At 47.9% G+C, this 20,792-nt stretch overlaps 1 protein-coding gene across 1 annotated transcript in view; it reads right to left on the reverse strand.

The window, feature by feature from the left end:
- LOC141271788 (uncharacterized) overlaps nucleotides 1-18,654 on the reverse strand; it is a 30,367-nt gene extending 11,713 nt beyond the window's left edge. The window contains exons 1-2 of the mRNA XM_073681938.1: nucleotides 18,592-18,654; nucleotides 22-171 (exon numbers count right to left, since the gene is read on the reverse strand). Coding sequence (XP_073538039.1) covers nucleotides 22-99 — 78 coding nt within the window. The 5' untranslated portion in view covers nucleotides 100-171; nucleotides 18,592-18,654. The remainder of the gene's footprint in view (nucleotides 1-21; nucleotides 172-18,591) is intronic.
- Between the last annotated feature and the right edge of the window lie 2,138 nt (nucleotides 18,655-20,792).

Here is a 20,792-nt window from a genome sequence, read left to right on the forward strand (position 1 = left end):
GATGTCATCAGAATCTCTCACCTCTCCAGTAAGCCGGAAGAGGATTTCTAGGGTGAGGTGTAATATCATTTCTACCATCTCGTCCCTGTCTCTATCCATCCTTGACGGGTCAATCAGGAAAATTCTCTTATATAAAAGATCTCCACTGAGAGGATCCAATATTGTAGGGACCTGAATGTGAAGAAGATGAGCCGATGTAACATCATTAAGAACCCTATGTAATAACTGGTAGTAGAGCGCTATGGCTGTGGGACTATTAGGAGCTATAAAGTATTGAGAAGAGATAATTGAATGTTTCAAAATACAAAACACATCTGCTTAGCTACATTTTACTATATAATTTGATCGGCAGAGAATCACAAGTGCTACAAAGACTTCAGTTGGCCTGAAAATACGAGTACGAGTACAACACCCAGATCTCCTAGGACTGTATCCAACAGTCTTCAAGCTCTTTAAGGCAAACACAGCCTTAATAATCGCCTGGTTAATGACACGCTGCACTGATTTTTTTATGCCTTTTTAAAATGTAAAATTTATCCAAAATATCAATGTTAAAGGGAACCTATCAATTACCCAAACACAATTAACCTGTAGATATGGGGTTAACTGTAGGTTAAAAGCATTCCAAAGCCGTCCAGCTGCTGCATTATAAACCTATAAACCCGGCTACCCTCTAAAATATTTTCTTCTCCTGATCTTCAAATAATTGTTTCCTCTTTTTTTGTCATGGAATTCTCTTAGTATTTTGTTTTTACCAATTTTGAGGGGAAAAAGTAAAAGAAAGAAATAAAAAAGGAAACACCTTTTTCATTCCCTAAAATACATTTTAAATTGGAGTTCCCCGTGGCAATTACTTTTCATGTATCAGACACTTAAAATAAAAAGTGAGTGGAATGGTGCTAAAAAAATAGAATTAGTCCTTACCGATAGAAAGCTTCTAGAAGCCTTCTAGGACAGCATTGGAGGATGTTGTCCACGCCCTTTCGGGGACAGGAACACAGAGAGGTTAAAAGCCCCTCCCCACCGTCAATCCCCATCGTTTACCAAGATCACCTGGAAACAATGGTTACCTGACAGTTATATGGAATCCATAGGGAGGGAAATTCGTGCGGTCGTGGAAGGCTTCAAGAAACCGAGTTACCGGAAAGGACTAATTCTATTTTCTCAATACGCCTTCCACAACAGCATTGGAGGAATACCAACGATATTTTATTAGGGAGGGACAATAGCTTGTAGACTTTCCTACCAAAAGCTAAATCCCTACCGGATGATAAGTCTAATCTATAATGCTTTGAAAATTCAATATTCAGGAGACAAAAACTAATTATATATATATATATATATTAGTTTTTGTCTCCTGAATATTGGACTGGACATTCGGTGGTTCTCCTTTCTTCCTGTGTTCTCATCCGAATGGTCTGCCACTCATTGTGTCCACATAGTATACACATCCAAAAAATTATTTTGGGTTTTTCATATTGACCGACGTGTCTCTATGAATAATTCCCATTGTTGTGGATTTTCCTAAGTGTCTACTGAGTTAATGCTTGGAAAATGTGTGAAGGGAAGACCATGTAGCTGCCCTGCAGATCTGCTCTGAAGATGCGCCCGCTCTGTTGGCCCAGGAAGTTGATGTAGATCTGGTAGAATGTGCCTTCAAGGTGGATCCATCTGTTGGTTGATGTAGGCTTCACCGATTGCCTTTTTAATCCAATTTGCTATAGTGGATTTAGCTGCCTTCCTTCCTCTGTTATGCCCTGAGTGTTGTATAAATAGATTTTGATCCAATCTCCAAGACTCAGTCTGTTGAAGATAATAAAGAACAACTCTGCAGACATCTAAGAGATGGAACTCTGCTTCCTTTGAATTAGAATGGTTCTAGCAGAAGGAGGGAAGGATGACTTCCTGGGAGCGATGGAAATCCGTAGCCACCTTCGGGAGAAATGAAGGGTCCAGGCGAAGCGTAATTCTATCCTCAGTCACATTCATGTAAGGTTCTCTGACAGAAAGAGCCTGCAGTTCTCCCACTCTCCGAGCTGAAGCGATGGCTACTAAAAAGGCAGTCTTATGAGAGAGAGTTTGTATTGTGCTGGGAGGATAGAGGTTCGAAGGGAGAGCGAGAGAGAGAGAGAGAGAGAGAGAGAGAGAGAGAGAGAGAGAGAGAGAGAGAGAGAGAGAGAGAGAGAGAGAGAGAGAGAGAGAGAGAGAGAGAGAGAGAGAGAGAGAGAGAGAGAGAGAGAGAGAGAGAGAGAGAGAGAGAGAGAGAGTTAGACCCCTGAGCATCACATTAAGATCCCAGGTTGGGACATGAAACTAAATTCTAGGTTTAAGTCTGAGTCATGAACCTTTTGATCCATCTGTGAGAGGCCAAATCTTGGTTGAACATAGAACTTAGGGCTGAAATCTGTACTTTGAGAGTACTAGGTTTAAGACCCAACTCCAATCCACTCTGTAAAAAATCAAGGATCCGAGCAATGTTAGGGTGTAAGGGATCAGGAATGCCAGGAGCGTACCATGATAGGAATTTTTTCCATATCTTGCCGTATATAGCATTGGTTACTGGTTTCCTACTCTGTTGAAGAGTTCTTATAACTTCCTCCGAGAGACCTTTGGATCTTAAGATCTCGGCTTCAGTAACCAGGCTGCAAGGTTTAGCCACTGAGGATTTGGGTGGAATAGGTGGCCTTGTGAGAGAAGATTGTTGACCAGTGGAAGTATCACCGGACCATCCAGGCAAATTTCAGTGATGGCCCCGAACCTAGGCCTTTTGGGCCCACAGAGGGGCTACCAGAATTGTTGCAGCTTTCTCTAACCTGACTTTCTGGAAGTTCTTGATAGCAGTGGAATTGGAGGAAACGCATAAACCAGTTTGAAATGCCAGGGATGAGCTAATGCGTCCAAATTCATGGCATTGGCTCTTCTGCCCAGTGAAAAGAAGAGGGGAACTTTTGCGTTTAGGCGACTGGCAAAGATCTACTTCGGGGAGACCCCATTTTGCTACTAGTGACTGGAATATTTGAGGATTCAGGCTCCATTCTCCTGGCTGGACGTCTTCCCTGCTTAGAAAGTCTGCTTGAATGTGGTTTGAGCCCTTCAGGTGAATTGCTGAAAGAGATAGAAGATGTTGTTCAGCCCATAAAAATATTCGACCTGCGATTTGTTTCAGGCTGTCCTTGATAACGAAGGAAGGCAAATGTAGTTACATTGTCCGAGAGTACCTTCATGTGAGAGATCCCCGGATTAGACTGCCGCTCTGAGAGCTTTTTCTACTGCCTTTAGCTCCCTGAAGTTGGAGGATCTGGCACTTATCTCGGGGCTCCATCTGCCTTGAAAAGTAGTCTGGGCCAACATGTCTCCCAAACCTCGTATACTGGTGTCGGTAGTCACTGTAATTAGAGGGTCCAAGAAAACCCCCTCTGAAGATTTCGGGAGCTTAGCCACCAAGAAAGAGAAGCTTTTACCCGACCGGGGGGTCCTGGTCCGTTTGTTCAGAGAGTCCCTCTGTCTGTTCAAAGATCTCAGGATATGATACTGGAGAAGCCTTGAGTGGGCCTGCACCCATGATACCGACTGGATACAAGCCGTCATTAACCCCAATACAGACTTTGCCGCTCTCAATGTTGGGTTCTCCTGGTGTCTGAAATTTGAGACCTTGGTTCGTAGAGCTGATTGAAGCTCCAATGGAAGAAAGGAAGTTTGTTTGTTGGAGTCCAGCAAGACACCAAGGAATTTCCTCCTTGACAAAGGAAGGAGTTCCGATTTTTTAAGGTTCGGAATCTAGCCTAACGAGCAAAGAGTTTCTAAGGTTATGGATACATGAAGATTGAGGGTCACCACCGAAGGGGTAACAATCAACATGTTGTTCAAGTATGGAATTATGCAGACACCTTGTTTTTGGATGAGTGCAATGAATTCTGCCATAATCTTTGTAAACACCCGGGGTGCTGAAGAGATGCCGAATGGTAGTACGTTGTACTGGTAGTGTTTTGTTATGTTGTCCCCGGAGATTGCAAAGCGCAGGAACTTCCTGTGGGACGGATGGATTGCCCATGGCAGTATGCATCTTTTAAATCTATGGTTGCCCTGACATAGTCTTTCCCTATTAAGGGAATAATTGATCTTATAGACTCCATGTTAAATAGTCTGTATTTGATGTGATGGTTCAGGGACTTTAGGTTAATTATGATGCGCGGGGTCCCTGACGGTTTCCGTATTAGGAATATTTTTGAGTAGTGACCCTTCCCTTCCCAGCCAGGGGGGACTGGAGAGAATACTCCAGAATTCAGAAGGTCCTGTAAACCGACTGATAACAGTTCCCAAGCTCCCTGAGAAGGAAGGGACGTGACCCTCAGGACCTGAGGGAGACGAGTCTCGAACTCCAATAGAAGACCCTCTTCGTTGGTATTGAGGATCCACTGGCAGGAAGATATTGCCTGCCACTGGGGAAAGAAATCCGAGAGATGCCCCCCTACAAGGACCAAGTCATTGCTTGTCCTGCTGCTGCTGCTGTTGTTGTTGGGGTACAAGGATGTTACGGCCCTTGCCACCTTTAGGATAGCTCCAGCAGCCAGATTTTCCCTTATACTGTGAGGGGTGATTCTGGGGAGGTCGAAAGGAACGTTTCTTAGTTTGTCTCTGTTCAGGAAGGGTTTTCTTCCTGTTCGAGGCCTTTTCCAAGATATCATACAGGGCTGGCCCGAATACATACACTGCTCAAAAAAATAAAGGGAACACTCAAATAACACATCCTAGATCTGAATGAATGAAATATTATCATTGAATACTTTGTTCTGTACAAAGTTGAATGTGCTGACAACAAAATCACACAAAAATCATCAATGGAAATCAAATGTATAAACCAATTGAAGCCTGGATTTGGAGTCACCCACAAAATTAAAGTGGAAAACACACTACAGGCTGATCCAACTTTGATGTAATGTCCTTAAAACAAGTCAAAATGAGGCTCAGTATTGTGTGTGGCCTCCACGTGCCTGTATGACCTCCCTACAACGCCTGGGCATGCTCCTGATGAGGTTGCGGATGGTCTCCTGTGGGATCTCCTCCCAGACCTGGACTAAAGCATCCGCCACTCCTGGACAGTCTGTGGTGCAACGCTACGTTGGTGGATGGAGCGAGACATGATGTCCCAGATGTGCTCAATCGGATTCAGGTCTGGAGAACGGGCGGGCGAGTCCATTGCTTCAATGCCTTCATCTTGCAGGAACTGCTGACACACTCCAGCCACATGAGGTCTGGCATTGTCCTGCATTAGGAGGAACCCAGGGCCAACCGCACCAGCATATGGTCTCACAAGGGGTCTGAGGATCTCATCTCGGTACCTAATGGCAGTCAGGCTACCTCTGGTGAGCACATGGAGGGCTGTGCAGCCCTCCAAACAAATGCCACCCCACACCATTACTGACCCACTGCCAAAATGGTTATGCTGAAGGATGTTGCAGGCAGCAGATCGCTCTCCACGGTGTCTCCAGACGCCTATCACATCTGTCACATGTGCTCAGTGTGAACCTGCTTTCATCTGTGAAGAGCACAGGGCGCCAGTGGCGACTTTGCCAATCCTGGTGTTCTGTGGTAAATGCCAAGCATCCTGCTCGGTGTTGGGCTGTGAGCACAACCCCCATCTGTGTACGTTGGGCCCTCATACCACCCTCATGGAGTCGGTTTCTAACACATGCACATTTTTAGCCTGCTGGAGGTAATTTTGCAGGGCTCTGGCAGTGCTCCTCCTGTTCCTCCTTGCACAAAGGTGGAGGTAGCGGTCCTGCTGCTGGGTTGTTGCCCTCCTATGGCCCCCTCCATGTCTCCTGGTGTACTGGCCTATCTCCTGGTAGCGCCTCCAGCCTCTGGACACTAGGCTGACAGACACAGCAAACCTTCTTACCACAGCTCGCATTGATGTGCCATCCCGGATGAGCTGCACTATCTGAGCAACTTCTGTGGGTTGTAGAGTCTGTCTCATGCTATCATGAGTGTGAAAGCGCAACCAACATTCAAAAGTGACCAAAACATCAGCCAGAAAGCATTGGTACTGAGATGTGGTCTGTGGTCCCCACCTGCAGAACCACTCCTTTATTGAGGGTGTCTTGATAATTGCCAATAATTTGCATCTATTGTCTATTCCATTTGCACAACAGCATGTGAAATTGATTGTCAATCAGTGTTACTTCCTAAGTGGACAGTTTGATTTCACAGAAGTTTGATTTACTTGGAGATATATTCTGTTGTTTAAGTGTTCCCTTTATTTTTTTGAGCAGTGTATTTCCCTTGAAAGGGAATGTAGCAGAGTTTAACCTTGGAGGTGACATCCCCACTCCACGTTTTGAGCCACAGCGCACGGCGAGCAGTATTGGATAAAACAGCTGCTGTGGCCGCGATCCAGACTGACTCAGCTGAGGCGTCCGCTAAGAAGCACGTGGCTTTTTCAAGGAGGGGAATGGAGTCTAGCAGGTATTCCCTGGATGTGCCCTGAGACATATGTTTCTCCAGTTGGGCCAGCCACTTGAAGAGGCATCTGGCCATAGAAGTTGATGAGATGTTGATCTTAAGGGAGGCAGAAGGTTTCCCATGATTTTTTAAGGACGCTTTCCATTTTCCGGTCCAATGGGTCCTTCAATAGACTGAATCTTCCTCTTCTTAGGGGGAGAGGGCCTGGAGGAGGAGTAGACAGGTAAGGCAGCAATAGATGCTTGGACCTCCTGTCTAACTACCTGGACCTCTTGTTTAACAAGTGATCTAAGCTCCTCGATTAGCGAGGGGCTTTCTTCTTTAATTATTTTATCCGTACAGGGTCGGCACAACTTCTTCCTATAGGATGAGGACAATTTTTTAGCACAGTTGCCACATCTACAGGGCTGGTCTTTATCCTTCTTAGAAGCGGGGGCCTTGTCTTCCTAAGAGAGGGGAAGAGTAGGGATACCCATGTAACTAGAAGGAGGGAAAACCTAGTGTCATCTAAAAGAGAGGCTGAGATAACCCCTTAGTGACCCACCCCGGTTCTACTCACTGTAGCCGGGGGCGTGCTGGGTCTGCAGATGCAGGGATACTGGATCTGTCACCTTCCGTGGTGGAGATAGCCTTACCTTTGGCGTTTTCAGACGGGTTTTTATAAGAAAAAAACATGCCCCAAGCAAAGAACCTCAGTCCCCTGCCCCTTCCAGTCACTTGTGAGCCAATCTGGCGTGATATTAGCCTTTGCCGGCCCTGGGACGTGCTCAAACATCATGCCTTCTGTAACATACCTGGCGGCGTCCTTGCATGGTGGTCCATCTCCCACTGTGCAAGAGGGCGCACTTGATCTCCTGTCCAGAATGTCTCTCTGGCTTCCCTCCATGCTGTCTGTTTGTGTCTGTTTCTGCTGCTTAAGGGCGGCGCCCGATCACTTCCTGCCTTTTGTACCTGCTGTGGGTCACACCCCTTGTGCGTCCTCAGCCTATTGCTGTCTGTCACTTGGTATATAGCTCAGCAGCTCCCTTCTATCCCTGCCTGAGCATAGCGTTTCCTTCAGTGTGTGCTTGCACTCTGAAGGTGCCAGGTCCCGTCTCTTGTCTCCTGCTTTTTGTATCAGTTCCCGTGTCTGAACTGAGTCCTGTATGTCTCCTGCTTTGCGGTATCAGCTCCCGTTTCTGAACTGAGTCCTTTCTGTGTATCTTGTCTGTCCTGTCTGAACTCGCTCCTAGCCTGTTCCTCCCGCCTTCTAGGGGCCGATTACCTAGATCCGTTCCTGTATCTTGTCTGTCCTGTCTGAACTCGCTCCTAGCCTGTTCCTCTCGCCTTCTAGTGGCCGATTTCCTAGACCCGCTCCTGTGTCTGGTCTGTCCTGTCTGAACACGCTCCTTGCCTGTTCGTTCCGCCTTCTAGTGGCCGATTTCCTAGACCCGCTCCTGTGTCTGGTCTGTCCTGTCTGAACACGCTCCTTGCCTGTTCATTCCGCCTCTCTGGGGGCCGTATTCCCAGACCCGCTCCTGTATCCCTCTGCAGTGTCGGTCTCCTCCGTACACTCAGTTCCAGTCTGAACTCTCTCCTGTCCTTTACCTGTTTTGCCTCTATGTCCGTTCCCTTCCTTTTTCTGCAGAGTCTGAACTCGTACCTAACTCCTGCTTGTTGTCTCTGCAAGTACTGTGTGAGTATCTGGCTCTGTCTTTCCCTTCCTGTCTGTTCCGTGTGAACAGAGCCCTGTCCTCCCTGCTCAGCCTTGTCTGCACTCTAGCTGTGCTTGCCTGTAACCCTCTGCCTGTATTGTTCCTGAGTCCCGGTGTGTACTGGGTCCTATCCCGCCTGTGTTCCTACCTGCTAGTGCCTCCCTGTCTGCACTCTAGCTGTGCTTGTCTTTACCCCCCTGCTTGCATACCCGCCTGCCTGCATACCAGTCGTGCCTGCCTATACCCACCAGTCTGTGTGCCAGCCTACCAGCCTGTTCCTGTATTCCCCTGTGTGGGTCAACAGCCGTGTCCGGGGTCTGTCCTGGAGTAGCACCTGGTCCCTCTGCTCGGTTCCTCCTTGGTGCACTGGCGTCGTATGCCGTCGTGCGACCCTGGTCGGATCGGGTGAATACCTAGTCACGCCCCTCCAGGCATTCACTCTCCGGCACGGTCCAGTGGAATCACTACCAATCACACGCACACGCCGCTTAGCCCGGGCGTGTGCATAACAGCATGCTCAGGCCATGGTTCCCGTTGAGCCCCACGGCCTTCGCTCTTTGAGAAGTTTTTCCAGCGAATACATGCATTAAAATAAAATAAATAAATTTTTTTTCCCCCCTTTAGCTGAGTTCCAGGCGAGTTACGCACCCGTCCAGATGGATCTATCAGCCCTCGTTCCTGCGGATCCGCCACGTTACTATGGGGATCCAAGACAGTGTCGTGCATTTGTGGAGCAATGCATGCTACACTTTAAGGCCTACCCTCTCTATTTTCCTTCCGATTGGGCTAAAGTGGCCTTTATGATTGATTACCTAGCGGGTGATGCCTTGAAATGGGTCACCCCCCTATGGGAAGCATGGGATCCTGTCATCCTTGACCTGCAGGCCTTCCTGGTGGCTTTTCGTATGGTCTTCGAGGACCCTAACTCTGAAGCCCCTGCTGAAGCTTCACTTCCCAATATCCCGGAGCAGCCCCGACGGGTAATGTGTGTGGGTAGCGCAATAGTCCTCCAGCCCAATGAGACTACTGCCCACCCAGAATCCTCACAGGGTGACTACGCTTTCCGGAATACTTCTCTCAACCCCAAGAGGCAGTCCAGACGTGCTAGACTTAGAGGCAAGCCGTCACGCCAGGGTCTGTCCTCCCTGAGACCTCCTGACCCCAACCTTGAAGTCCCTACTGAAGCTTCATCTCCCTGTATCCCGGAGAAACCCCAATGGGTAATGTGTGTGGGTAGTGCACCAGTTCTCCTGGCCGAAGAGACTTCTGCCCATCCAGACTCCACACAGGAGAACTTCCTGCACCCGGCATCAGATGCTTCTTTCTCTTTAACCGGTGTGCATGTCCAAGGATGCTCCAAAGTGGTAGTTACCTCCGAGTCTCTACACCCCTCCGACCAGGCGGAGGATCTCCAGTTGTCTCCTGAACCCTTCGGGGTGCTACCTGGTAGCGAAAGGACAGAGACTCTCCTATACTCTGTACCTGATACCTCGCTCGCTTCGTCCAGTGAGTCCAACTTAGTGTACTCCGAAGCAGAGGTTACTCCTGAGTCTCTACACCCCTCCGACCAGGCGGAGGACCTCCAGTTGTGTTCAGAATCCTTCGGGGAGCCACCTGGTGGTGAATGGACAGAGACTTTCCTATATCCTGGATCTGATACCTCGCTTGCTTCGTCCAGTGAGTCCGACCTAGTGTACTCTGAAGCAGAGGTTACCCGTGAGTCTCTACACCCCTCTGACCAGGCGGAGGACCGCCAGCTGTCTCCAGAACCCTTCGGGGTGCCACCTGGTGGTGAATGGACAGAGACTTTCCTATACTCGGTACCCGATACCTCGCCTGCTTCCTCCAGTGAGTCCGACCTAGTGTACTCTGAAGCAGTTGTTTTCTCTGAGCCTCTGCACTCTTCTGACCCGGCGGAGGACCTCCAGTTGTTTCCTGAATCCTCCGGGATACCACCAGATAACAAAGAGACAGTGACTTTTCCTCATTATGTACGTGATAACCCGTCTATTTCTTCCTGTGAGCTTGACAAGATGTACCTCGAAGCAGAGATTACCCTTAAGTCTCTGTCCCCCTCCAACCCAGTGAACGACTGGCCCTCGAATTCCCTGCGGAAGATTCTGGCAGGCCTGAAGAAGAGGGGGCGTAAGGGGGGAGGTACTGTAACATACCTGGCGGCGTCCTTGCATGGTGGTCCATCTCCCACTGTGCAAGAGGGCGCACTTGATCTCCTGTCCAGAATGTCTCTCTGGCTTCCCTCCATGCTGTCTGTTTGTGTCTGTTTCTGCTGCTTAAGGGCGGCGCCCGATCACTTCCTGCCTTTTGTACCTGCTGTGGGTCACACCCCTTGTGCGTCCTCAGCCTATTGCTGTCTGTCACTTGGTATATAGCTCAGCAGCTCCCTTCTATCCCTGCCTGAGCATAGTGTTTCCTTCAGTGTGTGCTTGCACTCTGAAGGTGCCAGGTCCCGTCTCTTGTCTCCTGCTTTTTGTATCAGTTCCCGTGTCTGAACTGAGTCCTGTATGTCTCCTGCTTTGCGGTATCAGCTCCCGTTTCTGAACTGAGTCCTTTCTGTGTATCTTGTCTGTCCTGTCTGAACTCGCTCCTAGCCTGTTCCTCCCGCCTTCTAGGGGCCGATTACCTAGATCCGTTCCTGTATCTTGTCTGTCCTGTCTGAACTCGCTCCTAGCCTGTTCCTCTCGCCTTCTAGTGGCCGATTTCCTAGACCCGCTCCTGTGTCTGGTCTGTCCTGTCTGAACACGCTCCTTGCCTGTTCGTTCCGCCTTCTAGTGGCCGATTTCCTAGACCCGCTCCTGTGTCTGGTCTGTCCTGTCTGAACACGCTCCTTGCCTGTTCATTCCGCCTCTCTGGGGGCCGTATTCCCAGACCCGCTCCTGTATCCCTCTGCAGTGTCGGTCTCCTCCGTACACTCAGTTCCAGTCTGAACTCTCTCCTGTCCTTTACCTGTTTTGCCTCTATGTCCGTTCCCTTCCTTTTTCTGCAGAGTCTGAACTCGTACCTAACTCCTGCTTGTTGTCTCTGCAAGTACTGTGTGAGTATCTGGCTCTGTCTTTCCCTTCCTGTCTGTTCCGTGTGAACAGAGCCCTGTCCTCCCTGCTCAGCCTTGTCTGCACTCTAGCTGTGCTTGCCTGTAACCCTCTGCCTGTATTGTTCCTGAGTCCCGGTGTGTACTGGGTCCTATCCCGCCTGTGTTCCTACCTGCTAGTGCCTCCCTGTCTGCACTCTAGCTGTGCTTGTCTTTACCCCCCTGCCTGCATACCCGCCTGCCTGCATACCAGTCGTGCCTGCCTATACCCACCAGTCTGTGTGCCAGCCTACCAGCCTGTTCCTGTATTCCCCTGTGTGGGTCAACAGCCGTGTCCGGGGTCTGTCCTGGAGTAGCACCTGGTCCCTCTGCTCGGTTCCTCCTTGGTGCACTGGCGTCGTATGCCGTCGTGCGACCCTGGTCGGATCGGGTGAATACCTAGTCACGCCCCTCCAGGCATTCACTCTCCGGCACGGTCCAGTGGAATCACTACCAATCACACGCACACGCCGCTTAGCCCGGGCGTGTGCATAACACCTTCCAGCGTGGAACGCATAGCCCAGAAGTGATAAGGACCTGCGATGACGTCACTTCTGGTGTGCGTGCGCCCAGATCGTCGGAGGATGGAGGAGATGCCGGAGAGCTGGAACAGGCCTCTGGAATGAAAATCACCAGGCTTGCTTTACCCTCTATGGGGCACAGGAAGCCAGGATGGTCACAACGGGAGCAGCATGGAGGGAGGAAGGAGCGCCCCAACCGACCGCTACCCGGCAAGTATACTTAACACAATGCTGCCCTGGTAGCCCGACAGCACTGCAGGACCTCTCCATGCCCCATGGGGGATAGGAGAACACTGGGAATTGATGGTGGGGAGGGGCTTTTAAACTCTGTGTGTTCCAGCCCCCCAATAGGGCGTGGACAATATCCTCCAATGCTGTCGTGGAAGGCGTATTGAGAAACAGTGATTTGGACTGGCGGTTGCTTTTTTCACTATTATTTTATATACTTTACACTTTTTATTATTTGGCTTGTTTTTTTTTGTTTTTATTTACAGACGTTACACCTCGTTCATCTCTCATGCCCCCCATAAGGCATTAAAAGTGCTCTAAGAGGCATTCCAACATTTAAATACAGTACAGACCAAAAGTTTGGACACACCTTCTCATTTAAAGATTTTTCTGTATTTGCATGACTATGAAAATTGTACATTCACACTGAAGTCATCAAAACTATGAATTAACACATGTGGAATTATATACTAACAAAAAAGTGTGAAACAACTGAAAATATGTCTTATATTCTAGGTTCTTCAAAGTAGCCACATTTTGCTTTGATGACTGCTTTGCACGCTCTTGGCATTTTCTTGATGAGCTTCAAGAGGTAGTCACCAGAAATGGTCTGACAACAATCTTGAAGGCGTTCCCAGAGATGCTTAGTAGTGATGAGCAAGTATGTTCTGTTAACCCTTTCGCCAAGTATGCTCGGGCCAAGCACCGAGTATTAATAGCTGCTCGGTGATATGCTTGAATCGCTCCTGTGTGCATGATTTGCGACTGACAGTTTTATTACATGGGAGGAATGTCTATTTCTTACACATTCCTCACATGTAATAAAGCTGCCAAACAGTGCAAACGGGAGGGATTTAACCTTATCACCAAGCAGCTATAAATACTCGGAGCTCCCGAGCATACTCGGACAGAACATACTCGCTCAACACTAATGCTTAGCACTTGCTGGCCCTTTTGCCTTCACTCTGCGGTCCAGCTCACCCCAAACCATCTCGATTGGGTTCAGGTCTGGTGACTGTGGAGGCCAGGTCATCTGGCGTAGCACCCCATCACTCTCCTTCTTGGTCAAATAGCCCTCACACAGCCAGGAGGTGTGTTTGGGGTCATGAGGGGGAGGGGGAGGGGGGAAGTGTAGGGCAGGCAAGACAGGTTCTGGTAGTGGGTGACTCTATTATTAGGGGGACAGACAGGGCAATCTGTCACAAAGACCGGGATCGCCGAACGGTGTGCTGCCTCCCTGGCGCTCAAGTCCGGCACATCGCGGATCGGGTTCACAGGTTACTGGGTGGGGCTTGCGAAGACCCAGCGGTCATGGTCCACATCGGCACCAATGACAAAGTGAGTGGTAGATGGAGGGTCCTTAAAAATGATTTCAGGGACCTAGGTAGGAAGCTTAGGGCAAGGACCTCCAAGGTAGTTTTCTCAGAAATACTACCAATCCCGCGAGCCACACAGGAGCGCCAACGGGAAGTTAGGGAGGTGAATAAGTGGCTAAAGAGTTGGTGCAAGGGAGAAGGGTTTGGGTTCATGGAGAACTGGGCCGACTTCGCGGTCGGCTACAGGCTCTACCGTAAGGACGGGCTGCACCTCAATGGGGAGGGTGCAGCGGAAGAAGATGGCTAATAGGTTGGAGGAGTTTTTAAACTAGAGATGGGGGGGGGCGAAACCAAGGAAATAGGTGGGATGTGAGGCAAGCAAGGGGGAAGGGGAGAAGTGAATATAATGAGGGTGGAGAGGGGGGTGGGGATAGTACAGTTAGATTGTTAGAGAAGAATAGGATGCTAAATAACCCCAAAGTTTTATCTTGCATGCTGACCAACGCAAGAAGCCTGACCAATAAGGCGGATGAGCTGTGGGCGCTTATATCGGAGGAGAGGTATGACATCGTAGGTATAACAGAGACTTGGCTAGACGATAGCTACGACTGGGCGGTAAATTTATTAAATTATAGTTTATTTAGAAGGGACCGGAAACAGGGGAAAGGCGGAGGAGTCTGCTTATATGTAAAGTCATGTCTAAAACCCAGACTAAGGGAAGATATAGGAGAGGGAGAAGAGGGGGTCGAGTCCATGTGGGTAGAGATAGAGGGGGCAAAAAATAATAATAAAATATTACTGGGGGTCTGCTATAAGCCACCAAATATAACAGAGGAGAATGAGAATCTGCTATTACGGACAAATAGACAAAGTAGCAAAACATAATGAAGTGATTGTAATGGGGGATTTCAACTACCCGGATATTGACTGGGAAACAGAAACCTGTAGATCTCAGAAAGGAAAAAGGTTCTTGACAAATATTAAGGATAATTATCTCTCCCAACTAGTGCAGGAACCAACGAGAGGGAAGGCCGTGTTGGACTTAATATTGACTAATAGGCCTGATAGAATAACTGAGGTACAGATAGGGGGGCACCTAGGTAATAGCGATCATAATATTATCGACTTCAAAATGCTCTTCAGTAGGGTTATCAATAAGGGAACAACAAAAACATTAAACTTTAGGAGGGCGAAGTTTGATCAGCTGATAGAAAACCTTCAACTTATTGACTGGGACAAAGTACTTAATCAAAGGAATACGAATAGTAAATGGGAAACCTTCAAAAGAATTCTGAATACTCAGTGCGAGAGGTATATACCGTATGGGAATAAAAGGGCCAGAAATAAGAGGAAACCAATATAGTTGAACAAGAACGTAAAAGGGGCGTTAAATAGCAAAAAAGAGGCATTCAAGAGATTAAAACAGGAAAACAGTAAGGAGGCACTAATGTGTTACAAGGAAAAAACGAGAACCTGTAAAAAACAAATAAAAATAGCGAAGGAGGAAACAGAGAAACGTATTGCTAGGGAAAGTAGATCAAATCCCAAACTGTTCTTTACGTATATAAATAGTAAAAGGATTAAATCGGATAATATTGGACCGATAAAAAGTGAGGAAGGCAAAATCATAGAGAAAGATGAGGATAAAGCTAATCTATTGAATAATTTTTTTTCGACAACTTTCACAAAGGAAATAGAACTAACAGGAGAAATGAGAAGTGACAAGCTTAATCCTCCACTAAGTATGACTAATCTAACCCAAGCTGGGGTACAGAAACGCCTCAGTAACATTAAAATAAAAAAATCACCAGGACCTGATGGCATACACCCACGGGTACTAAGGGAACTAAGTAATGTGATAGACAGACCGTTATATCTTATATTTAAGGACTCTGTTGAGACTGGGTCTGTACCACTTGATTGGCGACAGGCGAATGTAGTGCCAATATTCAAAAAGGGAGCGAAAAGTGACGCCGGAAACTATCGGCCGGTGAGTCTGACGTCCGTTGTGGGCAAAATTTTTGAAAGCTTCATTAAGAGGCAATTACGGAGCATCTTGATGCTAATAATATTTTAATCCTGAACCAACATGGATTCATGAGGAATCGCTCCTGCCAAACAAACCTGATTGACTTCTACGAGGAGGTTAGCTCTCGAGTAGATCAGGGGGAACCAGTGGATGTCGTGTATCTCGACTTCTCAAAAGCGTTCGATAGCGTGCCACATAATAGGTTGGTATACAAAATGAGAATGATGGGGCTGGGGGAAAATGTCTGCAAGTGGGTAGCTAACTGGCTAAATGATAGAAGGCAGAGGGTGGTTATAAATGGAAAATACTCAGATTGGGTAAGCGTCACTAGTGGGGTACCACAGGGGTCTGTACTAGGCCTGTACTAGGCCCAATGTTATTTAATATCTTTATTAATGACATAGTCAACGGGATAAATAGTAAAATATCAATATTTGCAGATGACACAAAGTTATGTAAAACAATTAATACAAAAGAGGACAGTGCAGACCTACAGAGGGATTTGGATAAGCTGGGTAGGTGGAGCATTAAATGGCAAATGAGGTTTAACGAGGAGAAATGTAAGGTCATACATATGGGAAGGAAAAATGGAAGTCACCAGTACTCACTGAATGGGAAATCATTGAGGAATTCAGAGATGGAGAAGGACTTGGGCATCTTGATTGATAGCAAACTAAATTGGAGTGCCCAAAGTCAGGCCGCTGCTGTAAGGGCAAACAGGGTAATGGGATGTATCAGAAGAGGTATAGCTGCAAAGGATGAGAACATTGTTCTTCCACTGTACAAAGCACTGGTCAGACCACACTTGGAATACTGTGCTCAGTTATGGGCCCCAATATATAGAAAGGATATAAATGAGCTTGAAAAGGTACAAAGGAGGGCAACAAAATTAATAAAGGGAATGGAGGGACTGCAATACCCAGAGAGGTTGGCAAAACTAGGACTATTCAGCCTGGAAAAGAGAAGGTTGAGGGGGGAGATAATAAATGTGTACAAATATGTTAGGGGACAGTATAGAGATCTTGCCCGGGATTTGTTCAAAAGGAGGGATATTACGGTAACAAGAGGGCATTCACTAAGACTGGAAGAGAAAAGGTTTCAGCACCAGCATAGGAAGGGTTTTTTTACGGTAAGAGCAGTGAGAATATGGAATTCACTGAGTGAGGAGACGGTAATGTCGGATTCACTACACCAGTTCAAGCGGGGACTGGATGCATTTCTAGATACCAGGCAGATTTCAGCGTATACTTAAAAATAAAATAAAATAGTAAGTTGATACAGGGATTTATTCTGACTGCTGGTTTCAGAGTCGGGAGGGAATTTTTCCTCAGGTGAAGATTGGCTAAATCATTTGGGGTTTTTGCCCTCCTCTGGATCAACTTTAGCAATTACAGAACTAACAGGTCGAACTTGATGGACGCAAGTCTTTATTCGGCTTTACAAACTATGTTACTATGTTACTATGTCCTGTTGAAAAATAAATGATGGTCCAACTAAACACAAACCGGATGGAATAGCATGCCGCTTCAAGATGCTGTGTTAGCCATGCTGGTTCAGTATGCCTTCAATTTTGAATAAATTCCCAACAGTGTCAACAGAAAGCACCCCCACACCATCACACCTCCTCCTTCATGCTTCACGGTGGGAACCAGGCATGTCGAGTCCATCCGTTCACCTTTTCTGCGTCACACAAAGACACGGTGGTTGGAACTAAAGATCTCAAATTTGGACTCGTCAGACCAAAGCACAGATTTCCACTGGTCTAATGTCCATTCCTTGTGTTCTTTAGCCCAAACTTGTCTCTTCTGCTTGTTGCCTGTTCTTAGCAGTGGTTTGCTAGCAGCTATTTTACCATGAAGGCCTGCTGCACAAAGTCTCCTCTTAACAGTTGTTCTAGAGATATGTCTGCTGCTAGAACTCTGAGTTGCTGTTAACCTGCGATATCTGAGGCTGGTGACCCGGATAAACTTATCCTCAGAAGCAGAGGTGACTCTTGGTCTTCCTTTCCTGGGGCGGTCCTCATGTGAGCCAGTTTCTTTGTAGCGCTTGATGGTTTTTGCAACTGCACTTGGGGACACTTTCAAAGTTTGCCTAATTTTTCGGACTGACTGACCTTCATTTCTTAAAGGAATGATGGCCACTCGTTTTTCTTTACTTAGCTGCTTTTTTCTTGCCATAATACAAATTCTAACAGTCTATTCAATAGGACTATCAGCTGTGTATCCACCTGACTTCTGCACAACACAACTGATGGTCCCAACCCCATTTATAAGGCAAGAAATCCCACTTATTAAACCTGACAGGGCACACCTGTGAAGTGAAAACCATTTCCGGTGACGACCTCTTGAAGCTCATCAAGAGAATGCCAAGAGTGTGCAAAGCAGTCAAAGCAAAAGGTGGCTACTTTGAAGAACCTAGAATATAAGACATATTTTCAGTTGTTTCACACTTTTTTGTTAAGTATATAATTCCACATGTGTTAATTCATAGTTTTGATACCTTCAGTGTGAATGTACAATTTTCAAAGTCATGAAAATACAGAAAAATCTTTAAATGAGAAGGTGTGTCCAAACTTTTAGTCCGTACTGTACGTTTTATTATTACCGATTTCCCCTGTAACTAGGGCTGGCATATTAACCCCAGTAACAGGGTAAAATCAGACTCCTGTCCGCAATATCATGTTATTCCAGCACGCAGCGATCACATGATTATTAGGAGCAGATCGGAGAGGTATTAGTTGATATTTTGGGCAAAAATGAGGACTAAAGACAATAAGGACCTTTGAAGCGGGTTGCGACTTTACAAATTTTTGCCAAAATAGCAACTATCTGAGCAACCTGCTGAGCTCAGTGATTGGCTGCAGAGTTTGGAACTGATGTCACCGCTGCAAACAATGAACTGTGACCGAAGCAGTGACAGAGACTCAGCGATGGACCCGGGGACGGCGAATAACGCACAGTTTTCTACTTTATACATAATGGAGCCTGTGAGCTAAATACAGCTGGAAGTGACAACTCCAGCAGGAGAATATCCCACAACCACAAACCTCAGAAGTAAAAAAGGCTCAATAACGACAGAAGTGACCGAATACTGAGAATTAGTGCAGAAAATCCTCATCCTGGCAAAATGTCCCCCAGAAAGTCACTCAGACATATGGCTCATCCCACAGATACAGCAACATGACAGGAGAAAGTTACCGCTCAGCACTAAAGGGGTTAATGCCCCCTGCGCCCAGTAATGGGGGATCTCCACATACCTCCACCTGCAGAGCCGCCACCACATATATGGCTGTTCTGTGCACACAGGACCTGTGATGAGGTCACAGGAGGGGAGGAGTCAGGGGTCACATGATCAGGGGCCTCAGTGGATGCAGGACTCTGCTGTGCTGGTTGTCATGGTGCTGGATGAGGGGAAGTTTATGTGTGGGGTCAGGAGGGGTTTGCAGTGTGGATGTAGCAGAGCCGTGTGTGTACGAGGTGTACAGAGCAGAGCCGGGTGTGTACGAGGTGTACGGGGCGGAGCCGTTTGTGTACGAGGTGTACGGAGCGGAGCCGCGTGTGTACGAGGTGTACGGGGCGGAGCCGTGTGTGTACGAGGTGTACGGAGCAGAGCCGCGTGTGTACGAGGTGTACGGAGCAGAGCCGTGTGTGTACGAGGTGTACGGAGCAGAGCCTTGTGTGTACGAGGTGTACGGAGCGGAGCCGCGTGTACGAGGTGTGCGGAGCAGAGCCTTGTGTGTACGAGGTGTACGGAGCGGAGCCGCGTTTGTACGAGGTGTACGGAGCGGAGCCCCATGTGTACGAGGTGTACAGAGCGGAGCCGCGCGTGTACGAGGTGTATGGAGCGGAGCCGCATGTGTATGAGGTGTACGGAGCAGAGCCGCATGTGTACGAAGTGTACGGAGCAGAGCCGCATGTGTACAAGGTGTAGGGAGCGGAGCCACGCGTGTATGAGGTGTACGGAGCGGAGCCGTGTGTACAAGGTGTACGGAGCGGAGCCGCGCATGTACGAGGTGTACGGAATGGAGCCGCGCGTGTACGAGGTGTAGAGAGCAGAGCCACGCGTGTACGAGGTGTACGGAGCAGAGCCGCGCGTGTACGAGGTGTACGGAGCAGAGCCGCGCGTGTACGAGGTGTACGGAGCAGAGCCGCACGTGTACGAGGTGTACGGAGCAGAGCCGAGCGTGTGCGAGGTGTACGGAGCAGTGCCACGCGTGTACGAGGTGTACGGAGCAGAGCCGCGTGTGTACAAGGTGTACGGAGTGGAGCAGTGAGTGTATGGGGTGTATGGAGCGGAGCCGTGTGTGTATGGAGCGAAGTTGTGTGTGTACGGACTGGAGCCGCACATGTACTGTGGCGTGTATGTAGCGAAGCCGCTTGCATACTACAGTGTGTATGGAGCAGAGCCATGCTCTTACTACAATGTGCATGGAGCGGTGCTGTGTGTGTGCTTACATTGTATATACTATGTAATGCTGTTATTTGTAGCAAGGATTCAATTAAACATAAAAGGAGAAAATATTGAAGTGGAAGGTCGGAGATTTACAGTGTGTGCGACAGATGACGAAGAAGAGCTGAGCGTTACATGCTCACTCCTGGATACAGTACTGTGCAAGAGATGATGGAGAAGAGCTGAGCGTTACATGCTTGCTCCTGGATACAGTGCTGCACTAGAGATGATGGAGAAGTGCTGAGCATTATGTGCTCGCTCCTGGATACAGTACTGTCCCAGAGATGACTGAGAAGAGCTGAGCGTTACGTGATCTCTCCTGAATAAGTGTTGTTCTAGAGATGACAGAGAAAAGCTGAGCATTACGTGCTCGCTTCTGGATACAGTACTGTCCCAGAGATGACTGAGAAGAGCTGAGCGTTACATGCTCTCTCTTGAAAAAAGTGTTGTGCTAGAGATGATGGAGAAGAGCTGAGCATTATGTGTTCGCTCCTGGATACAGTGCTGTCCCAGAGATCACGGAGAAGAGGTGAGCATTTTATGTTCACTATTGGATACAGTGCTGTGCTATAGATGATGGAGAAGAGCTGAGCTTTACATGCTCGCTCCTGGATACAGTGCTGTGGTAGAGATAACAGAGAAGTGCTGAGCGTCATGTGCTTTTTCCTCAATACAGTGCTGGGCTAGAAATGACAGAGAAGAGATAGCATGTAGTATTTGTGCAGCATGTATTAATGGTACCGTATTTTTCGGACTATAAGACACACCGGACCATAAGACTCACCTAGGTTTTAGAGGAGGAAAATAGGAAAAAAAAAATGTAACAAAAATGTGGTCATGATGCACTGTTAAGTGGGAGGGGGCCTGCTGCTGACACTGTTATAAGGGTAATGTCCCCCAATTCTGTTAATATCCCCTATCCTGGTATATATGGCCCCCTCATTCTGTTATACGTGGCTTCATCCCCATCCTGATATGCATGGCACCCCTCATCCCCATCCTGGTATG

Source organism: Phyllobates terribilis, unplaced genomic scaffold (genome assembly GCF_046119375.1).
Source record: "Phyllobates terribilis strain yellow unplaced genomic scaffold, ASM4611937v1 Scaffold_5__5_contigs__length_657084704, whole genome shotgun sequence".
Taxonomy (NCBI): Eukaryota; Metazoa; Chordata; class Amphibia; order Anura; family Dendrobatidae; genus Phyllobates; species Phyllobates terribilis.